General features: G+C 46.8%; 1 protein-coding gene across 1 annotated transcript in view; it reads left to right on the top strand.

Moving 5' to 3' along the window:
- Nucleotides 1-18,380, top strand: part of ERBB4 (erb-b2 receptor tyrosine kinase 4) — a 538,583-nt gene that overhangs the window by 246,119 nt on the left and 274,084 nt on the right. The window contains exon 5 of the mRNA XM_054380880.1: nucleotides 8,227-8,292. Coding sequence (XP_054236855.1) covers nucleotides 8,227-8,292 — 66 coding nt within the window. The remainder of the gene's footprint in view (nucleotides 1-8,226; nucleotides 8,293-18,380) is intronic.

Below are 18,380 nucleotides of genomic sequence, written 5' to 3'. Positions count from 1 at the left end.
AAATTAATGCAGCGAGTCATCCAGGCTTACCAGTGCTGCCTGGCCTGTTCTACACAGAAATATAACCTCTGTCTTCATCACCCCCTCAGGCCCCTTCCTGCAGCCCTTGCTGTGGCCTGCGGATGTGTTTGTGCAGCAGCTGCAGTGCCCTTACAGGGAGCTTGCTCTCAGCCCAGAGCTGTCAGTGACAGTCTGCCAGCCCGAGCCCGCTGGGTGCTGCTGCTGTGCTCTTCTTGCCTTTCCATTCACTGCTGCACCTCTGGTGGCCAATCTCTCTTCAGACCAAGCCTGCCTGCCAACAGGCTGTCTGCTGGTACTTTGTAATTTCGCAGCTCTCAGAAGATCCTTGGGCCCAAACTGCAGACCAGGGTTGTCTCTATCCCACACTGCTCAAGCAAATGCATCCCTCTTTGGTGTTGACGTTTTGTTTTCTTCAGTTTGGGTTCTGTTTTATCTCTGTTCCCTCTCCTTACTCTCCCTCGCTCTGTCCCTGTATCTCTTTCCATTCCTTGGATTGTTTTCATTTCCCAGACCTATTTCCCCTGCTGGTTTCCTTTCAGCTGCCTATGCCTCAGTCTCCATTTCTGTTCCTCTCTCTTCTTATCTACTGAGGAAGATGAGGGGAAGATGGAGCCATTGAATGACAGAGCAGGAAGTACCTGTTGGAAGCAATCATTAGAGGAAGTTCACTTTCACCATTACTGAGCCCCAGCAGTCCCTGCCTGCTGGATGCATGGCTTGCAGTTATGGGCTGGGCAATAGAAAATTGGCTTATGGATGGTGGTAGCATCCACAGAAGGCTCTGTGATTTCTACAGTCCGAGCATTCATCACTGATGAACACTGTAAAGGCATCCCATTAGTATCTGTGGGGGTTCAGGCTGGAGAAGAGGAGGCTGAGGGAGCCCTCATTCTCTCTACAGCTCCCTGAAGGGAGGTTGGAGTGAGGAGGGGGCAGTCTTCTCTCCTTGGTGGCAATGGACAGGAGCAGAGGAAATGGTTACAAGCTGCAGCAGGGGAGGTTCAGGATGGATGCTAGGAAATATTTCTTGGAAGAGAGGACTCTCAGCCATTGGAATGGTCTGCCCAGGGCAGTGCTGGAGTCACCATCCCTAGAGGTGAGGTGTTCAAGCAGCCTTGGAACTGTGCTTAGGGACATGGTTTGGTGCTGACCCTGCAGTGCTGGGTGGAAGGTTGGACTGGATGAGCTTGAAGGTCTCTTCCAACAGGATGTTTGCTGTGATTTTGTTATTCTGTGATTACCTCTATTGGGCATGGAGGCTTTGAGGTAGAAGCAAGAGCTCAGATAGGAGACTAAAAGGTCAGTTGAAGTGCTTCCATTTGCCAGAATAAAAGTAACAAAAAGTAATAAAAGAGTGCAGGAAGAGCTTGTTAAAGAAATCCTGAATATTATGGGCTTAATCCCATGGCAGAAAAATATTTGGTGATACATCCCTAGGTGAACTCACCTGACATCAGGGAAAGCAACATAGTTTGATAGCAGTAGAGGAACTGACCCTTAGATTTCTGTGTCACATAATGCTTCTAGGGAACGGAAGAGAAAATGATCCCTACAGGTTTGCATGAGATGCTTTCTTCTTTTACAGAAAGCTTCCCTTTCCCCTGCCACATGTATTTCCCCTGCCACATGTGCTTCCCTTGCCACATGTACTTCCCCTGCCACATGTACTTCCCCTGCCACATGTATTTCCCCTGCCACATGTACTTCTCCTGCCATAAAGAAAGGAAATCCTGAAAAGTGTGAATCTCTGTTGGGTAATTAACTTTCAAATCAATAGGAGGGATCTGAAGGCTAGCACAGGGCTGGTAGAAAATGCAAACTGTTTTTTCCTTCACAAAGAAGTGTGAGTGACTGAATGTGGGACTATAGGAACAGTGAGAGGAGGGCAGGGAAAGCATTGCAGCCTGATAAAGGCAGACCAATCCATCACAACAATCCTATCTTGAATTCCTGTTAATGTTCTGCTGCCTTGTGTGAGTCCTATTTTGATTTTTTTATCTCTTCAGACATAAAACTAAGGAATCTCAGCTGCCTAGAAAAACAACACTCCAGTGTATTTAGACCTTTCTTCCCATCTAGGCAATGGAAGGAGGAGAAGGGGACTCTCATCACAGAGTGCAGCTGTGTCTTCTTGGACCTTCGGGCTGGTTCCATCCTAGTAACATCTCTATCCATCTCTAGCATTTTTGCAGCAGTGAATTTTTTAGGTGAAGGATGGGTTTATAAGTGGCTCACAGAAGGTAATAAATGATTTATAGATGTTTTGATAGTTAATCAATTATTTCAGACTGTCAAAGAAGTCAAGAGGCTGCTTATAACCACGGCTCATCCTCATCAAAGCCACTTTACTTTGGCTGTGTTTGTTCACGCTTCAATCTCAGTGTGTTGCAGACATGCTAATGTTTATTAATGATTTATTAGCCTGATAGAAACCATCCACAAAGGCAAGCTTTGTGCAAAGTGAGACTATGCCTTCTTGTTTCTGCTTTCCTTCTACTGAGAGAGGTCTGCTTCAGGCAGCTGGCAGAGCTGATGGGAAGAAGCAGGGTTTCTTCTCTGAACTACACTGAGCTTAAACCTAAGAGGAGGACTTCATTTTTCTTGTCTTGTCAGTAACTTAATCCTTTGAGATTTTACTGTTCCTGAAATAATAAAGCTGGCCTGAAGCCAAAGGAAAGCCCTTCTTTATTCTGAGGAAAGCACAAGGATGAAGTAACCTTGGTATTTTCCTGGCTAGTCAGCAGCTGTTTTCTGCTGGGGATTTTTCCCCATCTGGTACAGCAGAAGCATCTCCCACAAATAAAACTCTGTCCTGGAGGCTGCAATGGTCCTCTGCACCAGAGTCCATAATGAATACATGTGGTGGTAGGATAGGCCAAGGGAAGATGAACCCGAGAGACAAGTTATGGGTTTTCTGCATGGAATCTGCCAAAGCAAAATTCATTCTCATGTTCCAGTGAGAATCTGCCCTTTCTAAACTCAGATTCAATAAACCTTGTAAAAATTATATAAGGCTTCTTTTAGCTCCTTTCTCTCTTCTGCAGCCTGAGGAATAAAATGTCATTGTGCATGCAAAGGGGCATGCCCCATTAAGGGGCAGAAATCTACTGACGCATCACAGCTGGAATGGGGCAGGAGACTTTCCAGGTTGTTCCCTTCCTTACCTCACTCAGAAAAGAAAGAAAAAAAGAAAAACCCAACACCTTTTTGTATTTGTTTGTTTTTATTGTTTTGTTTTTACGTGTCTTCAGTAATCTGCAAAAATTAAGTTAATGGGCAAGGTAAAACCCTGCAGAATTTATTTGTTTGTTTGTTTATGTATTTCCTGCCAAATTCCAGCTAATTCTTGATTCTCTTTTTTTGATTGCAAGAACATACATGATGAGTTGTTACAGATGGGCTATTTTACTGCTGCTGAGTTTTCCTAGGTTCCTAGGTCCCACTGCTAGCCACCAACACTTCAGCATCGTTTTGCAGGATCACAGGATCAGAGGATGTTAGGGGTTGGAAGGGACCTCCAAAGATCCTCCAGTCCAACCCCCCTGCCAGAGCAGGACCACAGAATCTATCACAGCTCACACAGGAACACATCCAGACAGGACTGGAAAGATTCCAGAGAAGGAAACTCCAGAGCCCCTCTGGGCAGCCTGTTCCAGTGCTCTATCACCCTTACAGTGAAAAAGTTCCTCCTCGTGTTGATGTAAGCATCCAGTGGAGAAAAATCATAGGAAGGAGTTCTACCTCTTTCCTCTCTGCTGCATCAGAGCAAAAGGAAGAACACTTCTGCAGCTTCATGATTTCCTGTCTCTTGATGAGTTGTTTCTTTTAGCTCTTGCTGCTGTATGTCTATTTTAGAGACACAAGGAGTCAAAGGAATAATGGATTTTATTGATATTTTTTTCTCAAATCTGTTGGCTCACTCCAGTCCAAAATCCTAAGGAACATATAGAATATATACAGAAAGATCCATGAGAAGCAGCATAATTCTTTCAAGGAGTTTGTGCCAGTCTTAGGGTCAGTAGATTTATTATCATTTAAACCTGACATACAAATCTAATCAGGAGACCTGCTCCTCACATGAATGCTCCCTCTGCTCCTGACTGCTTAGGCTGCCTTCCATGGGATTGTTTGTGTGCTGGATTTGCAGAGCTGATCTGGAATGGTAGCAATCTGTCCTTACTACAGTGGGGAGAAACAGGTGAGGTATGGACCAGAATCTGGACCAGCTGATACTGAAGGCAGAGGAAGTTATTTTACTCTTTAAACAAAGCAACTGATCCAGACACTGGGGTGCATCAAGAGGAGTGTGTCCAGCAGATCCAGGGAAGTTCTCCTCCCCCTCTCCTCTGCCCTGCTGAGACCTCACCTGGAATATTGCATCCAGTTCTGGGCTCCCCAGTTCTGGAGGGACAGGGATCTACTGGAGAGACTCCAAGGGAGGGCTCCAAGGATGCTGAAGGGACTGGAGCACTGCCTGAGGAGAGGCTGAGAGGCCCGGGGGTGTTTAGTCTGGGGAAGAGAAGGCTGAGAGGGATCTGATCAATGTCTATCAATAGCTGAGGACTGGAGGTCAGGAAGGAAGGGACAGGGACAGGCTCTGCTCGCTTGTGCCCTGGGATAGGCCAAGGGGCAAAGGGTGGAAACTCCAGCACAGGAGGTTCCACCTTAACGTGAGGAGGAAGTTCTTCACTGTGAGGGTTACAGAGCACTGGAACAGTGCTGCCCAGAGAGGTTGTGGAGTCTCCTTCTCTGGAGGTTTTCCAGCCCTGTCTGGATGTGTTCCTGTGTGACCTGTGCTGGATTCTCTGGTCCTGCTCTGGCAGGGGGTTGGACTGGAAAATCTTTAGAGGTCTCTTCCAACTCCTAACATCCTGTGATCTGTGATCCTGTGACACACTATTGGGAGGGGGTTTGGGCTTTGTTTTTACTTCTCAGTATAGTTTGACCTTCAAAAGGACAGGTAGCAATGCAATTCAGAGGTCTGCTGCCTAGGAGCTCAACTGCTTGTTGTGTCTGTGCCGCTGAGAAAAGCCAAAACAATGAAACAGACACTTTGAGCTCCCAGGGAGAAAAAAGAAAGGGAACCGGCAGCCTTTTCTTGCTTTCTTGTTAAATATCTCCATTTAAATGCAAATTATCATCTGACACTGCCAAACAAAGTCATGTACCAGGAAGCAGGCATGCAAGTTAAAACAAAAAAATAAAAAATTACAATTGTTTTTGATGATTCTGTATCCCTTTCATTTCCAGGAGGAGCAGAAGTGGCTGAATACATTTATAGTTGCATGGCGAGGATCAGTTCAGCACCTAGGAATTTCAAATGGGAAGGTTTTGATGTAAATGTAGGTCTTAGCAGAAGTCTGGGGGGACTCTCTAGTTCAAGCATGTCTCCACATAATTTCTAAGTTTCCTCTATGTTACCCTGCAGCACATATTGCAGTGGAAAGCTCAGTGCAGGCAGTGTGTTTTGGAAGGGGTTAGAGTTCAGGGACAGAATGAGGAAGAAGCAGCCAAAGTGGTGCTTTATTCTGCCTCAGGAATATGTGGGTCACAGAATGGTCTGGGTTGGAAGGGACCTCCAAAGCTCATCCAGTCCAACCCCCTCTGCAGTCATCAGGGACATCCTCTACTAGATAGGTTGCCCAGAGCCCTGTCCAGCCTCACCTTCAATATCTCCAGGCATGGGGCCTCAACCACCTGGTTGAGCTGCTGGTCTTATCACTTCAGGCCTTTGCAAACAGTCTCTCTACATCCCTGTGCAGTGCTTTGTACTGCATCTACCTGCAAGACTTCTGGATTTCTTAGTACATCCAGACCCCTTAAGCCTGAGATTTGACTGTGAGGAACTGCATCTGAGTGTACATCCAGGATCCTTTCCCCTTCTCACTTCTTCTGCTGGTCAAGCATAGCTGGTATGTAGAACCCACTCTCTGGGGATCATTTTTATTCAGCTGTACCTTATGAAGCCTCCTCTGTTAAAATTCTTCCTCTGGTTCACCATTTACCTCACCTTCTTTCTACACTTCTGTTCCTAGAAGCCAATGCAGATGTGTGTGCTTTCTGCACAGGGTTCCAGTAGTCTCTTAATAATCATAATAATTGTTATTAGTGATTAAAGTTGCATTATTCATGCCAGATGGAGCCCCCTCCCTGCCTGCCAGAACGAGTTTGCATTATGTAGTTATAGTACATTTGTGATCTGAATAAGCAGATGGCAGTGTGACAGCTGATTATGTGCTGGTGATGTCAGCAACAACACTTCCCAAGTCTAATTGCTTTAAATGAACATGACTGCAGCAAGGAGTTGGTGGTTTTAAAGAGGGAACTGGCACCCAGTGTGGTAATTACTGTGTAACATCTTCAATAGAACAGTGCCAGTGCGGGGGCAAGAGTGGTAGCTTTGAAAAGGGAGTGACAGAAAGTCTGGCCTGGCCTGACTGCCCTGGGCTGGGGGATGGCTCAGCTGTGTGCTGTCCTGTAGGGCACACTGCTAGCCAGGCAGCAGTCCTCTCTTTTCATAGAATCATCGAATCACAGAATTGTCTGGGCCAGAAGGGACCTCCAAAGCTCATCCAGTCCAAACCCCTGTGCAGTCAGCAGGGAAATCCTCCACTAGATCACGTTGCCCAGAACTCTGTCCAGCCTCACCTTCAATATCTCCAGGGATGGGGCCTCAACCACCTCCCTGGGCAACCTGTTCCAGTGTTCCCCCACCCTCATGCTGCAGAATTTATTCCTCACATCCAATCTCAATCTGCTCTGCTCTACTTTGAAGCCATTGTCCCTGCTCCTGTCCCTGCAGGCCTTTGCAAACAGTCTCTCTGCAGCCTTCTTGGAGCCCCCTTCAGGTCCTGGCAGGTTGCTCTTAGGTCTCCCTGGAGCCTTCTCTTCTCTAGGCTGAACACCCCCAGCTCCCTCAGCCTGTCCTCATAGCAGAGCTTCTCCAACTCCTTGATCATTTTCATGTCCCTCCTCTGGACCTGCTCCATCAGGTCCATGTCCTTTCTGTGTGGAGGGCTCCGGAGCTGTACACAGTACTCCAGGTGAGGTCTCCCCAGAGCTGTGGGAGCATTCAGGAGAAAGAAGCATAGGTGTAGCAGTGTGGCTGAGGTCTGGCCATATCAGGATGGGAGCTGTGGAACGAGGTCTCTGTTTGCTTGCAGTCAGGACTGGAGTGGCACTGGGCATGTTCTGTCAGACAGCAGAAGGTGCAGCCAGGGGAGAATGTGCTGTTCTTCTATCTGCTTTCCATTTCCTCACACAGTGGTCACCACTTGGCTGTGAAATGGAAGATGTGAACTCCACCATCTCGTCATGCAAAGCAAGTTTCAGTCACTAATTATTACTAAGTAGTTTATAAAAGCTGCCATTGATAAGTCTTCCTCCTGCATCTGCACTTTACAGTGGAAGCACCTACAGTTCCTTTTCTCAAGGGACTAAACCTGTCAGCATGTGAAGAATCATGCAGAGCATGACTTCCAGGTTCAGAAGGAACAGGAGTTCCTCAGAAGCACAGCTGCAGAGCACTAGAGAACCAGCAGCCAGAAAGGGGAAGGCTCTGTGAGCTTAGCTGCCCTTGTGGTTAGGTGTTTGTTCAGTGCATGTGTCCTTTGCCAGGCTATTGTACAGAACGGCTGTGCAAGGTGGAGAGGGTTGGCTTTGAAGGGAAGGCATGGACTCTATCACCTCACTGATCAGATTAAACTGAATATTAGGTAGGTAGGTAGGTTGGTAGATGATAGATAGATAGATAGATAGATAGATAGATAGATAGATAGATAGATAGATAGATAGATAGCTGATAGCTATCTATTCTCTCTCGCACAGCCATCTCTTCTGCCATGGAGTAGTGAGTGGGTCTTACATAGGCTGTGCAGAGCTATAGTAATAGCACTGAGTGGTGAAGTTGTTCTTCATTCCACCAGCCTTGTTGATATGATTTGGTTTTAAGGTGTCACAGGCATCATACATAGCAGAGAGGCACTTAGGGTCTAAAGCACTTAGGTGAGCAGCCACATTTCATGTAGGCTTGACACCAGCTCTGGCTGTTTGTCTGGGCATTTTTTACAGGCTCTGTTTCAAACTTGATAAGGCATAAAGCCCCTTCAAAGACAGGCTGGGCTCTGCTCTTCAGCACTGCTGGAGACTGATGAAATGGAAGGAATCCACATTTCTAATCTGCCTCCATTCCTCTTTGTCCTGCAGGTGGCCGTTGCCATAAGTCCTGCACAGGCCGATGCTGGGGACCCACGGAGAATCACTGCCAGACCTGTAAGTATGCAAGAATCTGGGAAACAAAGGACTGGGAAAAAAGGGATCCTGGGGTTTTCTTTGTGTGGTTTGGGCGGGGTTTTTTTGTTTGTTTGTTTGTTTTTTAATTGTGAAGGGATATTATAAAATCTGGTTTAAAATAAAAACTATTTGAAATCCTTTCCCCCCCCCAACAGCTGATATGCTCTTTTTCCACCCCTGTGAATTTGTGGTTTCCTTTTCTCCCTTGTGCTTTTTCACAATGCTTAAGCTTACTTGAATTTTCTTCTCACTTGATGGCAACACGAAGCAGGGCTCCTGAGAATATTGGTGCTTATTTTGAAATCCCCTGCAATGAACACTGCAGGAAGAGGAGAAGCCACCGGGCAGATTTGGAGATCTTTAACCATGGCCTCACACTGCAAAGTTCCTAATGCCAGAGTACTCCTGTTAATTTCCGTGGGAGCCTGGGAATATTAGTTATGTGCTTAGAAAAACCCCAGAATGTCTTTGTGCTGTAGGGAAAGAGAGAATAATGGTTGTTTTGTGAAGAAGGTGGGAAGCGAAGGGTTGTTCACAATGTCTGTCTGTCCTCTTGAATTTAAAGAGCATTAAAATGAAGAAAAAGAACTATATGGAGAGAGCTTCTTCCTTGTGTGCTTTCAGCTCCTTCAGACAGGCATTAGAGAGCTAGAAGTGCAGTCACGATATTAGCAAATACAAAAGAGGAGAGAACTGAGAGCTGTCTTTTCCTCCAAGCTTTTCCTTTCTCCTCCTTGTGGGAATAGAGCTATCCTTTACTGAGCCTTCCTCTGAAATCGAGGAGGCTGGAAATTGGTTGTGTTTGCTGGAGTCACTCTTCCTAGGAAATGAAATGGTTGCTGCTATCTTCCCCGGAGAGCCCTGCTCAGGCTTCTGCTTCTCTCCTTGGCTGAGCTGTAGATAGGAAGCAGGGATTGTGAAAAATGAAGCGCTATCAGGCAAGCACACCAGCTAAGCCTCTCCGCTGGTGATAGCCGATGTCACCTGCCTTTTTTTTTGGTTGGAAATATTTGGAACAGTGCAGCTGTGCCTTTTTTTCTCTTTTTCTTTTTCTTTTTCTTTTTCTTTTTCTTTTTCTTTTTCTTTTTCTTTTTCCTTTTCCTTTTTCCTTTTCCTTTTCCTTTTCCTTTTCCTTTTCCTTTTCCTTTTCCTTTTCCTTTTCCTTTTCCTTTTTCTTTTTCTTTTTTTCTTTTTCTTTTTCTTTTTCTTTTTCTTTTTCTTTTTCTTTTTCTTTTTCTTTTTCTTTTTCTTTTTCTTTTTCTTTTTCTTTTTCTTTTTCTTTTTCTTTTTCTTTTTTTTTTTTTTTATTTGTGTGTGTGACTACTTGGAGCAAGAGATAAGAGGAAATTAGAAATGGCAGACAGCTTAACATGAACATGTTGCCAGTGAGCATGAGCAGGAAGTTCAACCTGACCTGGTGTCCACAGCAAAGCAAGGGAGGACGGAGCTGTGCACCTGCAGAGGCTCTGCCACCCTGCCAGGTACTGCTTTTCCTTCAGGAGCATCAGCTGATGTTGCTGGCAAAGCTGATGGCAGTTGCAGCTCCACTGAAGTCAACATGTTCCTATATTGCTGTTTCATATTGGTTTTTATCCGTAGGTGTGATTAAAAATGCTTTAGGACAGGTTGTAGAGATAACTGTGTGACAAACCCAGTGGAGTGATGTTACGCAGGTTCTGCTTCACCTGAATCAAGCCAATACAGCTTCTGCCTCTGCTGGCAGTCTTTATGAAAGCCTTGAGGAAGTCAGTGCTCAGAAAGCCTCTTTGCATCAAGGTTATGTGCTGAAGTAGCTAATGGAAAGGGACTTAATGAGAGACCTATTTGTCTATTAAAGCAATAACCTCTGTAAGACCCTGGGTCACCCACTGCTGTGTGACTACAGACCTGTTCAGACCTTCTGTGGTTAGTTTACTCAATAGCACTGCAAACCCTGGCAGATAGATGGCACAAGAACAGTGTGTTCCTGGCTGAGTCCTTAGGGTGGCACAGAGTCTATCTGGAGGTTTGTGGACAGTGGTGCTCCCCAGGGATCAGTACTGGGCCCAGTTTTGTTCAGTATCTTTATCAACGACCTGGCTCAGGGCACTGAGTGCACCCTCAGCAAGTTCCTGATGATCCCAACCTGGGGGGTGGCTGACACCTGTCAGGCTGTGCTGCATCCAACCAGAGCTGGACAGGCTGAGAGCTGGCTGCAGGCAAACCTCCTGGAGTTCAGTCAGGACAAGTGCAGGGTCCTGCATCTGGGGAGGAAAGACAGCAGGCACCAGGACAGGTTAGGGAATGCCCTGCTGCTGGAGAGCAGCTCCATGGAGAAGGCCCTTGGAGTGCTGGTAGGCAGCAAGTTCTGCATGGGACAGCAATGTGCCCTGGTAGCCAAGAGAGCCAATGGGAGCCTGGGGGGCAGCAAGAAAAGTGTGGCCAGCAGGGCTAGGGAGGTTCTGCTCCCCCTCTGCTCTGTCCTGCTGAGACCACAGCTGCAATCCTGTGTCCAGTTTGGGGCTCCCCAGGTCAAGAGAGACAGAGATCTGCTGGAGAGATTCCAAGGGAAAGCCAGGAGGATGATTAAGGGACTTGAGCATCTCCTCTGTGAAGAGAGACTGAGAGCCCTGGGACTGTTTAGTGTGGCGAAGAGAAGGCTGAGAGGGGATCTGATCAATGTGTCAATGTGTATCAATAGCTGAGGGGTGGGGGTCAAGTGGACGGGGCCAGGCTCTGTTGGGTGGTGCACAGCAATAAGCCAAGGACCAATGGAGACAAACTGGAACAGAGAAGGTTTCAGCTCAATATGAGGAGAAACTTCTTTGGTGTGAGGGTGCCAGAGCCCTGAAGCAGGCTGCCCAGAGAGGTTGTGGAGTCTGCTTCTCTGGAGCCTTTCCAACCCAGCTGGATGCATTCCTGTGCAGACTCCCCTGGGTGCTCCTGCTCTGGCATCATCTTGGACTGGATGATCTCTGGAGGTCCCTTCCAACCTCTAATGTTCTGTGATTCTGTGATCCTTATCTCCAGCCTTGCATAAAGGTGGAAAGTCCAGTGGGCTTCTATGGGACTGCAGACATCTCTGTGGCTGGATCAGCTCCCATGGTCTCAACCTGCACAAAGCACTGCTCTTACATAAGCAAAGTGATTTGGTGGATTAATGTACTAATACCAGGGAAACCAAAACTTACCTGCAGTGAAGTCAGGAGCTTAGCAGAGCTGCAGGCTGGTTTGCTGCAGGCTGGGTGTGCTGCAGGACTGACAGCTCTCTCTGCTCACTGACTGCCCTCTCAAATCCCAACAGTGGGGATGGAGCCATGGATGTAAAGTAACAAATGGTGGAAAGATGTGTGTGTGGTGGGTTGAAATTACCCCCAACTAATTTGGGGAACTGCCCCCAAAATAAATCTCCAGACCAGCTCAGTTTGGGAGGGAAGCAAATGAAGCTCTATTTACAAGCAAACTAAAATCTGGAGATATGAAATGCAATGAATATGTACAAAATAGACAATAGATGTACAATACAGAGATATTTACAATTGATAAACAACACAGACACTCCTCAGAGCCCCCTGGATGGATACAGGGAACCTGTTCACCTCCTCCCCCCCAGTCCCTCCCTCCTTCCTGTTGCCTCACACAGTAGTCAGAACAGAGATCCCCTGGCAAAGGCCACAGGAGAGAGAGAGAGAAGTTGCAAGCAGAAGAAAAGAGACCAAGAACTGTTTGTGCCTCTGCTCTATATCTCGTTAGCAAGCCAATGAATTCTATAGACCTTAGCATTATTTTCCTTTTATATCCAATGGTAATGTATTTTACTTTCAGTCTTTGCAGTCAGGGACTAGGCTAAAGTTGCCCCTTCAAACTGTAACATCTACAGGGAGATACACTGATCACAGCTCACATTTGAAATAGCTGCTCCACAGCCTTCTACCTTCAAGCACACTGCAGCCTCTGATTGTCAGGGACAGAAGTTAATTTTCTATTGTGTATTTCCTCTTTGCCTTCCTGACCTCCCTGTACCTTCGGGGTAAACAGCAGGATTTAAGGCAGAGGCTGCCTATTAGGCTGGCAGTTGGTATTTCTTCTTCGCACTTGCTCAAAATGTGGTTTGGTTTTTGGGTTTTTTTGGTTTTTGGGTTTTTTGTTTTTTTTTTTTTTTCCCAAACTGTTGGAAGCAAAGCAAAGGAGTAGAGACTCAAAACAGGAAACTGCAAGTGGTGCTTTTGCTGCCTTCATTTCTGACTTTAAAAAGCAGGCCTGACTCTCAGACTCCTAAGGGCTATGGTTAGGTACAGTCTGGAGATAGGCTGGTTGGTGTCACAAACAGCAAACACCTTAACCTCGTCACGTTGGAGATGCACCAGCTTCAAATGCAGGACTGCATCCCCTTGTCAAACTGTTTTGTTCCTAGAAACAAGCCAGAGGCATGGCTGCATTTTAATCATTTCTTCTTTTTTTTCATGGAGTCACTGAAGCAAAAAAATCTAATGAGCCCCCCTTCCAAGATAAGATTTAAATTATTTTCCTGGGAAAGGATAAAAAAAAATGAAAGATCTTAATCCGTGGCTTCCATTTCAAATTACATATGGAAAAACCTCCAAATCCTTTTGCTTTGTTGGATGAATATCATCCATCCAGCTCCTTCTTATGTTGCCTTCCAGCAATGTCTCTCTGTGCTTCTAACTCTGTGTGCAACACCACCTGCATCTGACTCTGTCCTAATGTCTGTCTGACTGTGACAGGGAAATTTACATATTGAAGATGGCAGTTAATAGGAATTTAAGATACCTTGTTCTACTAGGAGGTAGAGAAGATGTAATTTCAGTGTACAGGTTTACACATTTAATAATCCATTTTTCTTTTGCAATGAAAACATTAGTAAACAGTAGTATTGAAAATGTAAAAGGTAGATGTAGTCTTATGCCAGAAAAGGCTAATGTGGAACTTCTTTAGAAAGAATGTTTTCCAGAGCATTGGGCACTCACTCAATAGAATGTAACCCCCTTAAAAAAACACAGGAGCAAACCATTTTGGAAGCTCACAGAATCACAGAATGTTAAGGGCTGGAAGGGACCTCGAAAGCTCATCCAGTCCAACCCCCCCTGCCAGAGCAGGGTCACCTAGAGCAGGTCACACAGGAACACATCCAGCTGGGGTTGGAATATCTCCAGAGAGGGAGACTCCACAAGCCCCCTGGGCAGCCTCTTCCAGGCCTCTGTCACCCTCACAGGGAAAAAAAAATTCTTCCTCCTGTTTCCATGGAACTTCCTGTGTCTCAACTTCCACCACTGCCCCTTGTGCTGGCATTGGGCATCAACCAGCAGAGCCTGGCTCCAGCCTCTGGGCACTCCCCCTGCACATCTTGAGCACCAGCAATGAGGTCACCTCTCAGGCTCCTCCTCTGCAAGCTACAGAGCCCTCAGCTCCCTCAGGCTCTCCTCATCAGGAAGATGTTCCACTGCCTTCAGCATCTTCATGCATCTGCTCTGGATTCTTTCAAGCAGTTCCCTGAGGTCCTTCTTGAACTGAGGGGCCTGGAACTGGACACAATATTCCAGATATGACCACAGCAGGGCAGAGTAGAGGGGGAGGAGAACTTCTCTCAACCTACTCACCACAGCTCTTCTAATCCACCCCAGGATGCCCTTGGCCTTCTTGGCCACCAGAGCACATTGCTGGCTTAGGGTCAACCTCCCCTCCACCAGGACCCCCAGGCCCTTTTCCCCTTCCCTGCTCTCCAACAGCTCAGTCCCCAACCTCTCCTGCTCCATGAGGTTCTTCTTTCCCAGGTGCCAGATTCTCCCCTTACCCCTGTTGAATTTCATTCCATTTCTCCCTGTCCAGCTCTCAGCCTGTCCAGGTCAGGCTGAATGGCAGCACAAACCTCCTGTGTCAGCCTGGTGTCATCAGCAAACTTGCTGGCAGTGCCCTCTGTGCCCTCATCAAGTTACTAATCAAATTTTAAAATCTATGGTTAGGTTGTTATTATTTTTGCTGCTGTCTGTTAAGAGTTGTTTTGGTATTTGCTGTTTTGCTTTTTTTTTTTTTTTTTTTTTTTACTTTTCATATTAAAAAAAAAAAAAAAAAGAAAAAAGAAAGGAAACTTTTAGAAATTCCATGCAAGTTTTTATTAGAATGACAGATTATGTACTTTGTCCTACAGGAGTCATACACTCATATGCTTAGGCTGGAAGAGACCTCAGAGATCATCTAACCCAACCTCCTGCCATGGGCAGGGACACCTCTCAACCAGCCCAGGTTACTCAAGGCTCCATCCAACATCTCCAGGGAGGGGGCAGCCACAACCTCTCTGGACAATCCATGCCAGAGCCTTGCCACCCTTGCAGTGAAAACTTTCTCCTTAAGATCCAATCTAAACCTATTCTCCTTCAGTTTCAATCCATTTCCTCTTGTCCTGTTGGTGGACACTGTTGTAAAAAGTCCCTCTGCAGCCTTCCTATAGGATCCCTTCAGCTATTGGCAGGCAGCTCTAAGGTCCTCCTGGAGCCTTCTCTTCTCCAGGCTGAACACCCCCAGCTCCCTCAGTCTGTCCTCACAGTAGAGGTGTTGCAGTCTCTGGATTATCTCGGTGGCCTCCTCTGGACTTGTTCCAAGAGATCTATGTCCCTCTCATGGTGGGGGCACCAGAACTGGAGGCAGGATTGGAGGTGGGCTCTGAGCGTAGCAGAGCCAAGGGGCAGGATCCCCTCTCCTGCCCTGCTGCCCACACTCCTCCTGCTGCATTCCAGCACACAGCTGCCTGCTGGGCTGCAGGAGGGCACTGCTGGCTCCTGGGAAGCTTCTCATCTACCAAAACCCCCAAGCCCTCTTCAGGGCTACTCTCAAGGTAACTGAAACAAATAAGAAGAATTTAAATAAAAATATAGGCCCAACTAAAGGTATGCAAAAAAAGACAAAGAGCCTTTAAGTCAACCCCCAATCATCCACCTTCAGCAAAGGTGAGAAGCTTCAGGAATGTGCATGTGTACAGGGGCTGGCCTGAGTGGAATTGTACTTACACAGTGTTTGTGCAGCTGAGAAGGTGCCAGTGCAGCAAGTATCCACTTAGAACACCAAAAAGTAAGCAGGGGCCTGGTGGGGGGTCAGAAATAGCTGAAGCAGCAGCTTACATCAATTACTCAGTGTTTCAGCTTGGAGCCAGCATCTTTAATTAAACTCCTCCTGTTTCTCTGATAACTTTGCATGGTCATAAGACTTCACTGATTTCAGTTCCTTCCCTTCATAGGTTTGTAGTGCCCTGACATAATTACAGATTAAGGCAAACAATAAGAGAGAGTAATTAATTGCACACATATATGAAGTGCCCATCCCACCCCGTGTCCAACACAGCTTGTAGTGCAGGGATTGACATGCTGTGTTCTGCACTTCCCCAACAACCCACACCAATGCATGGAACACTTTTATTCAGACCTTGTTGTTTGTCACTGTCCTTTGCTGTCCTGGCCCTGTCTGTGACAGTTCTATGCAGCCAAACTCACAGATGCCTTGGGATCTCATAGAGTCAGGGCAGGTAGTTGTGCTGACCCTCAGAAAGTCTAGTTTAAAACTTCAAGCTTCAGCTTCTCCCTACATTTACATTGTGTGAGGAGGCTCTGCTCCTGGACCTCCTGTATGTGTCTGGGCTGCAAGAAGGACACAATATGAAGGCTCCTCCTGATTGCCTCTGTCCACCAGCTCCTCCCTGAACAGTCTCCATGCTGTGTCATTACTGCTCCACTCTTCTCTCTCAGCTTAGAATCATAGAATCACAGAATTGTCAGGGTTGGATGGGACCTCAAGGATCAGCCAGTTCCAACCCCCCTGCCATGGGCAGGGACACCTCACACTACAGCAGGTTGCTCACAGCCACATCCAGCCTGGCTGCAAAAACCTCCAGGGACAAGGCTTTCACCACCTCCCTGGGCAACCTGTGCCAGTATCTCTCCATCTTCATGGGGAAGAACTTCTTCCTAACATCCAATGTGAATCTCCCCACTTCTAGTTTTGCTCCCTACTTTTGCTCCATTCCCCCCAGTCCTATCACTACCTGACAACCCAAAAAGTCCCTCTCCAGCTTTCCTGGAGCCCCTTTCAGATACTGGAAGGCCACAAGAAGGTTTCCTCAGAGCCTTCTCTTCTTCAGACTGAACAACCCCAACTCTCTCAGTCTGTCCTCATAGGAGAGGAGCTCCAGCCCTCTGCTCATCCTCATGGCTCTTCTCTGGACACCTTCCAGCTTGCAGCAGTGTTGCTCTCAGTTGATGCTGCCTGTTCCCAGCTGTTGCCCAGTTCCCTACCATCTGTCCCCACTCTCTTCTCGCCACCATCTTGAGCCATGTGTCTCCTCTAGGAGCCACCTGCCAATGTTCATGAGCCTGAACACAGTGTTTGATATCATGGGAATCAAACAGGTCTTGAGTGACAGCTATAAAATCAGTCAATTGCCTTTGTATGAATGTTTTCGGAGCAAAAGCTTCTGTCTTTTGAAAGCATTGACACTATGCTGGTTTTCTTCTGACTTACCAAGTGATAACGATGGCAGGAAGCTCAATTGTTGAGTTGTGTTTACTGAAATCTGAATAATCTTATTATTTCAGGACTTCACCCAATAGATAGTACTGCACTGTGGTTTGCTTTGGGGAAAAGCCTTCAGTGCAAACTGTCTTGAGTATGAGTCCTTAAAAACATTGAGCCCACTAAGCTCTTTCCTGCCTTGGTGAGTGGTGCCACTGACAATACCTGAGAGGTCCTCCTCAGAGCTGGATCCTCACTGGCAGGATACAGCATGCAACGAAGCCAAAGATAAGCACAGTATGTAGGTGGCCTTTTCCTAGAGTAAAATGCTGGCAGTTACTATGGCAAAACAAACAATTAGGGTAGAGCAGTATGCAGGTGGCCTTTTCCTAGAGTAAAATGCTGGCAGTTACTATGGCAAAACAAACAATTAGGGTAGAGCAGAGAGAAACCTTTGCTGTACTCAGCACTGGTTGGAGCACACCTTGAGTACTGTGTCTGGTTCTGGGCCCCTCAGTTCAAGAAAGATGTTGAGCTGCTTGAACGTGTCCAGAGAGGAGCAACAAAGGTGGTGAGGGGTCTGGAGCACAAGGCTGGTGAGGGGTCTGGAGCACAGCCCTGTGAGGAGAGGCTGAGGGAGCTGGGGGTGTTTAGCCTGGAGAAGAGGAGGCTCAAGGGAGACCTTATTGCCATCTACAACTACCTGAAGGGAGATTGTAGCCCGGTGGGAGTTGGTCTCTTCTCCCAGGCAACAGTGACAGAAGGAGAGGACACAGTCTCCAGCTGCACCAGGGGAGAGGTTTGGGCTGGATATGAGGAAGAAATTCTTCCCAGACAGAGAGATTGGCTATTGGGATGTGCTGCCCAGGGAGGTGATGGAGTCACTGTTCCTGGAAGTGTTTAAAATAAGACTGGATGAGGCCATGGGTGAGTTGATTGGATGGTGTTGGGTGATAGGTTGGACTGGATGATCTTGAAGGTCTTTTCCAACCTGGTTAATTCTGTGCTGCTGAGATTCTGTGATTCTGTGACTGCAGATTATGCAAACTGCTGGATAGCTTCAGGAAAACTCACAGTGCTGCCTGTCCTGAACAGCATGCTAGAGACCCTCAGTAAGCCGGGGCCTAACCACAAGCAGAGTTGGGCTTGTCACTCTCTCAGTATTGTGCTGACAACAGGGCCATAACCCTCCAGGCCATCCCTGCTGCTGGGGCTACTGGGGCTTTTTTTTTTTTTTTTTTTTTTTTTTTTTAAAGGAAACACTGTGGAATAATTGTTGTATCCTCTTCAAAAGTTAGGGTTTGGATTTGTTTTTTTAAAGACAGTATCTGTATCTTTCTACATTTGATGAGCATTACAGCAGGGCTGTAGAGAAAGAGTGACTCAGAGAGGGATAACTGCTGAAAAGGTGTCAGTAAATTGCTGAAATCCATCACTGCTGTTGGAGCTGGTTCCCTGCTGCTGTGTGAGCTATGCAGCCTAGGGAAGCACTATTACCTGCAGCTCAGCTTGAGAGAGCTCTGTAATCCTGCCAGGACACAGCTTGGCTAACTGAAAGCACTACCTCCTGA

Source organism: Indicator indicator, chromosome 5, assembly GCF_027791375.1.
Source record: "Indicator indicator isolate 239-I01 chromosome 5, UM_Iind_1.1, whole genome shotgun sequence".
In the NCBI taxonomy this organism is placed as follows: domain Eukaryota; kingdom Metazoa; phylum Chordata; class Aves; order Piciformes; family Indicatoridae; genus Indicator; species Indicator indicator.
This window is presented reverse-complemented; position numbering and strand designations above follow the sequence as displayed.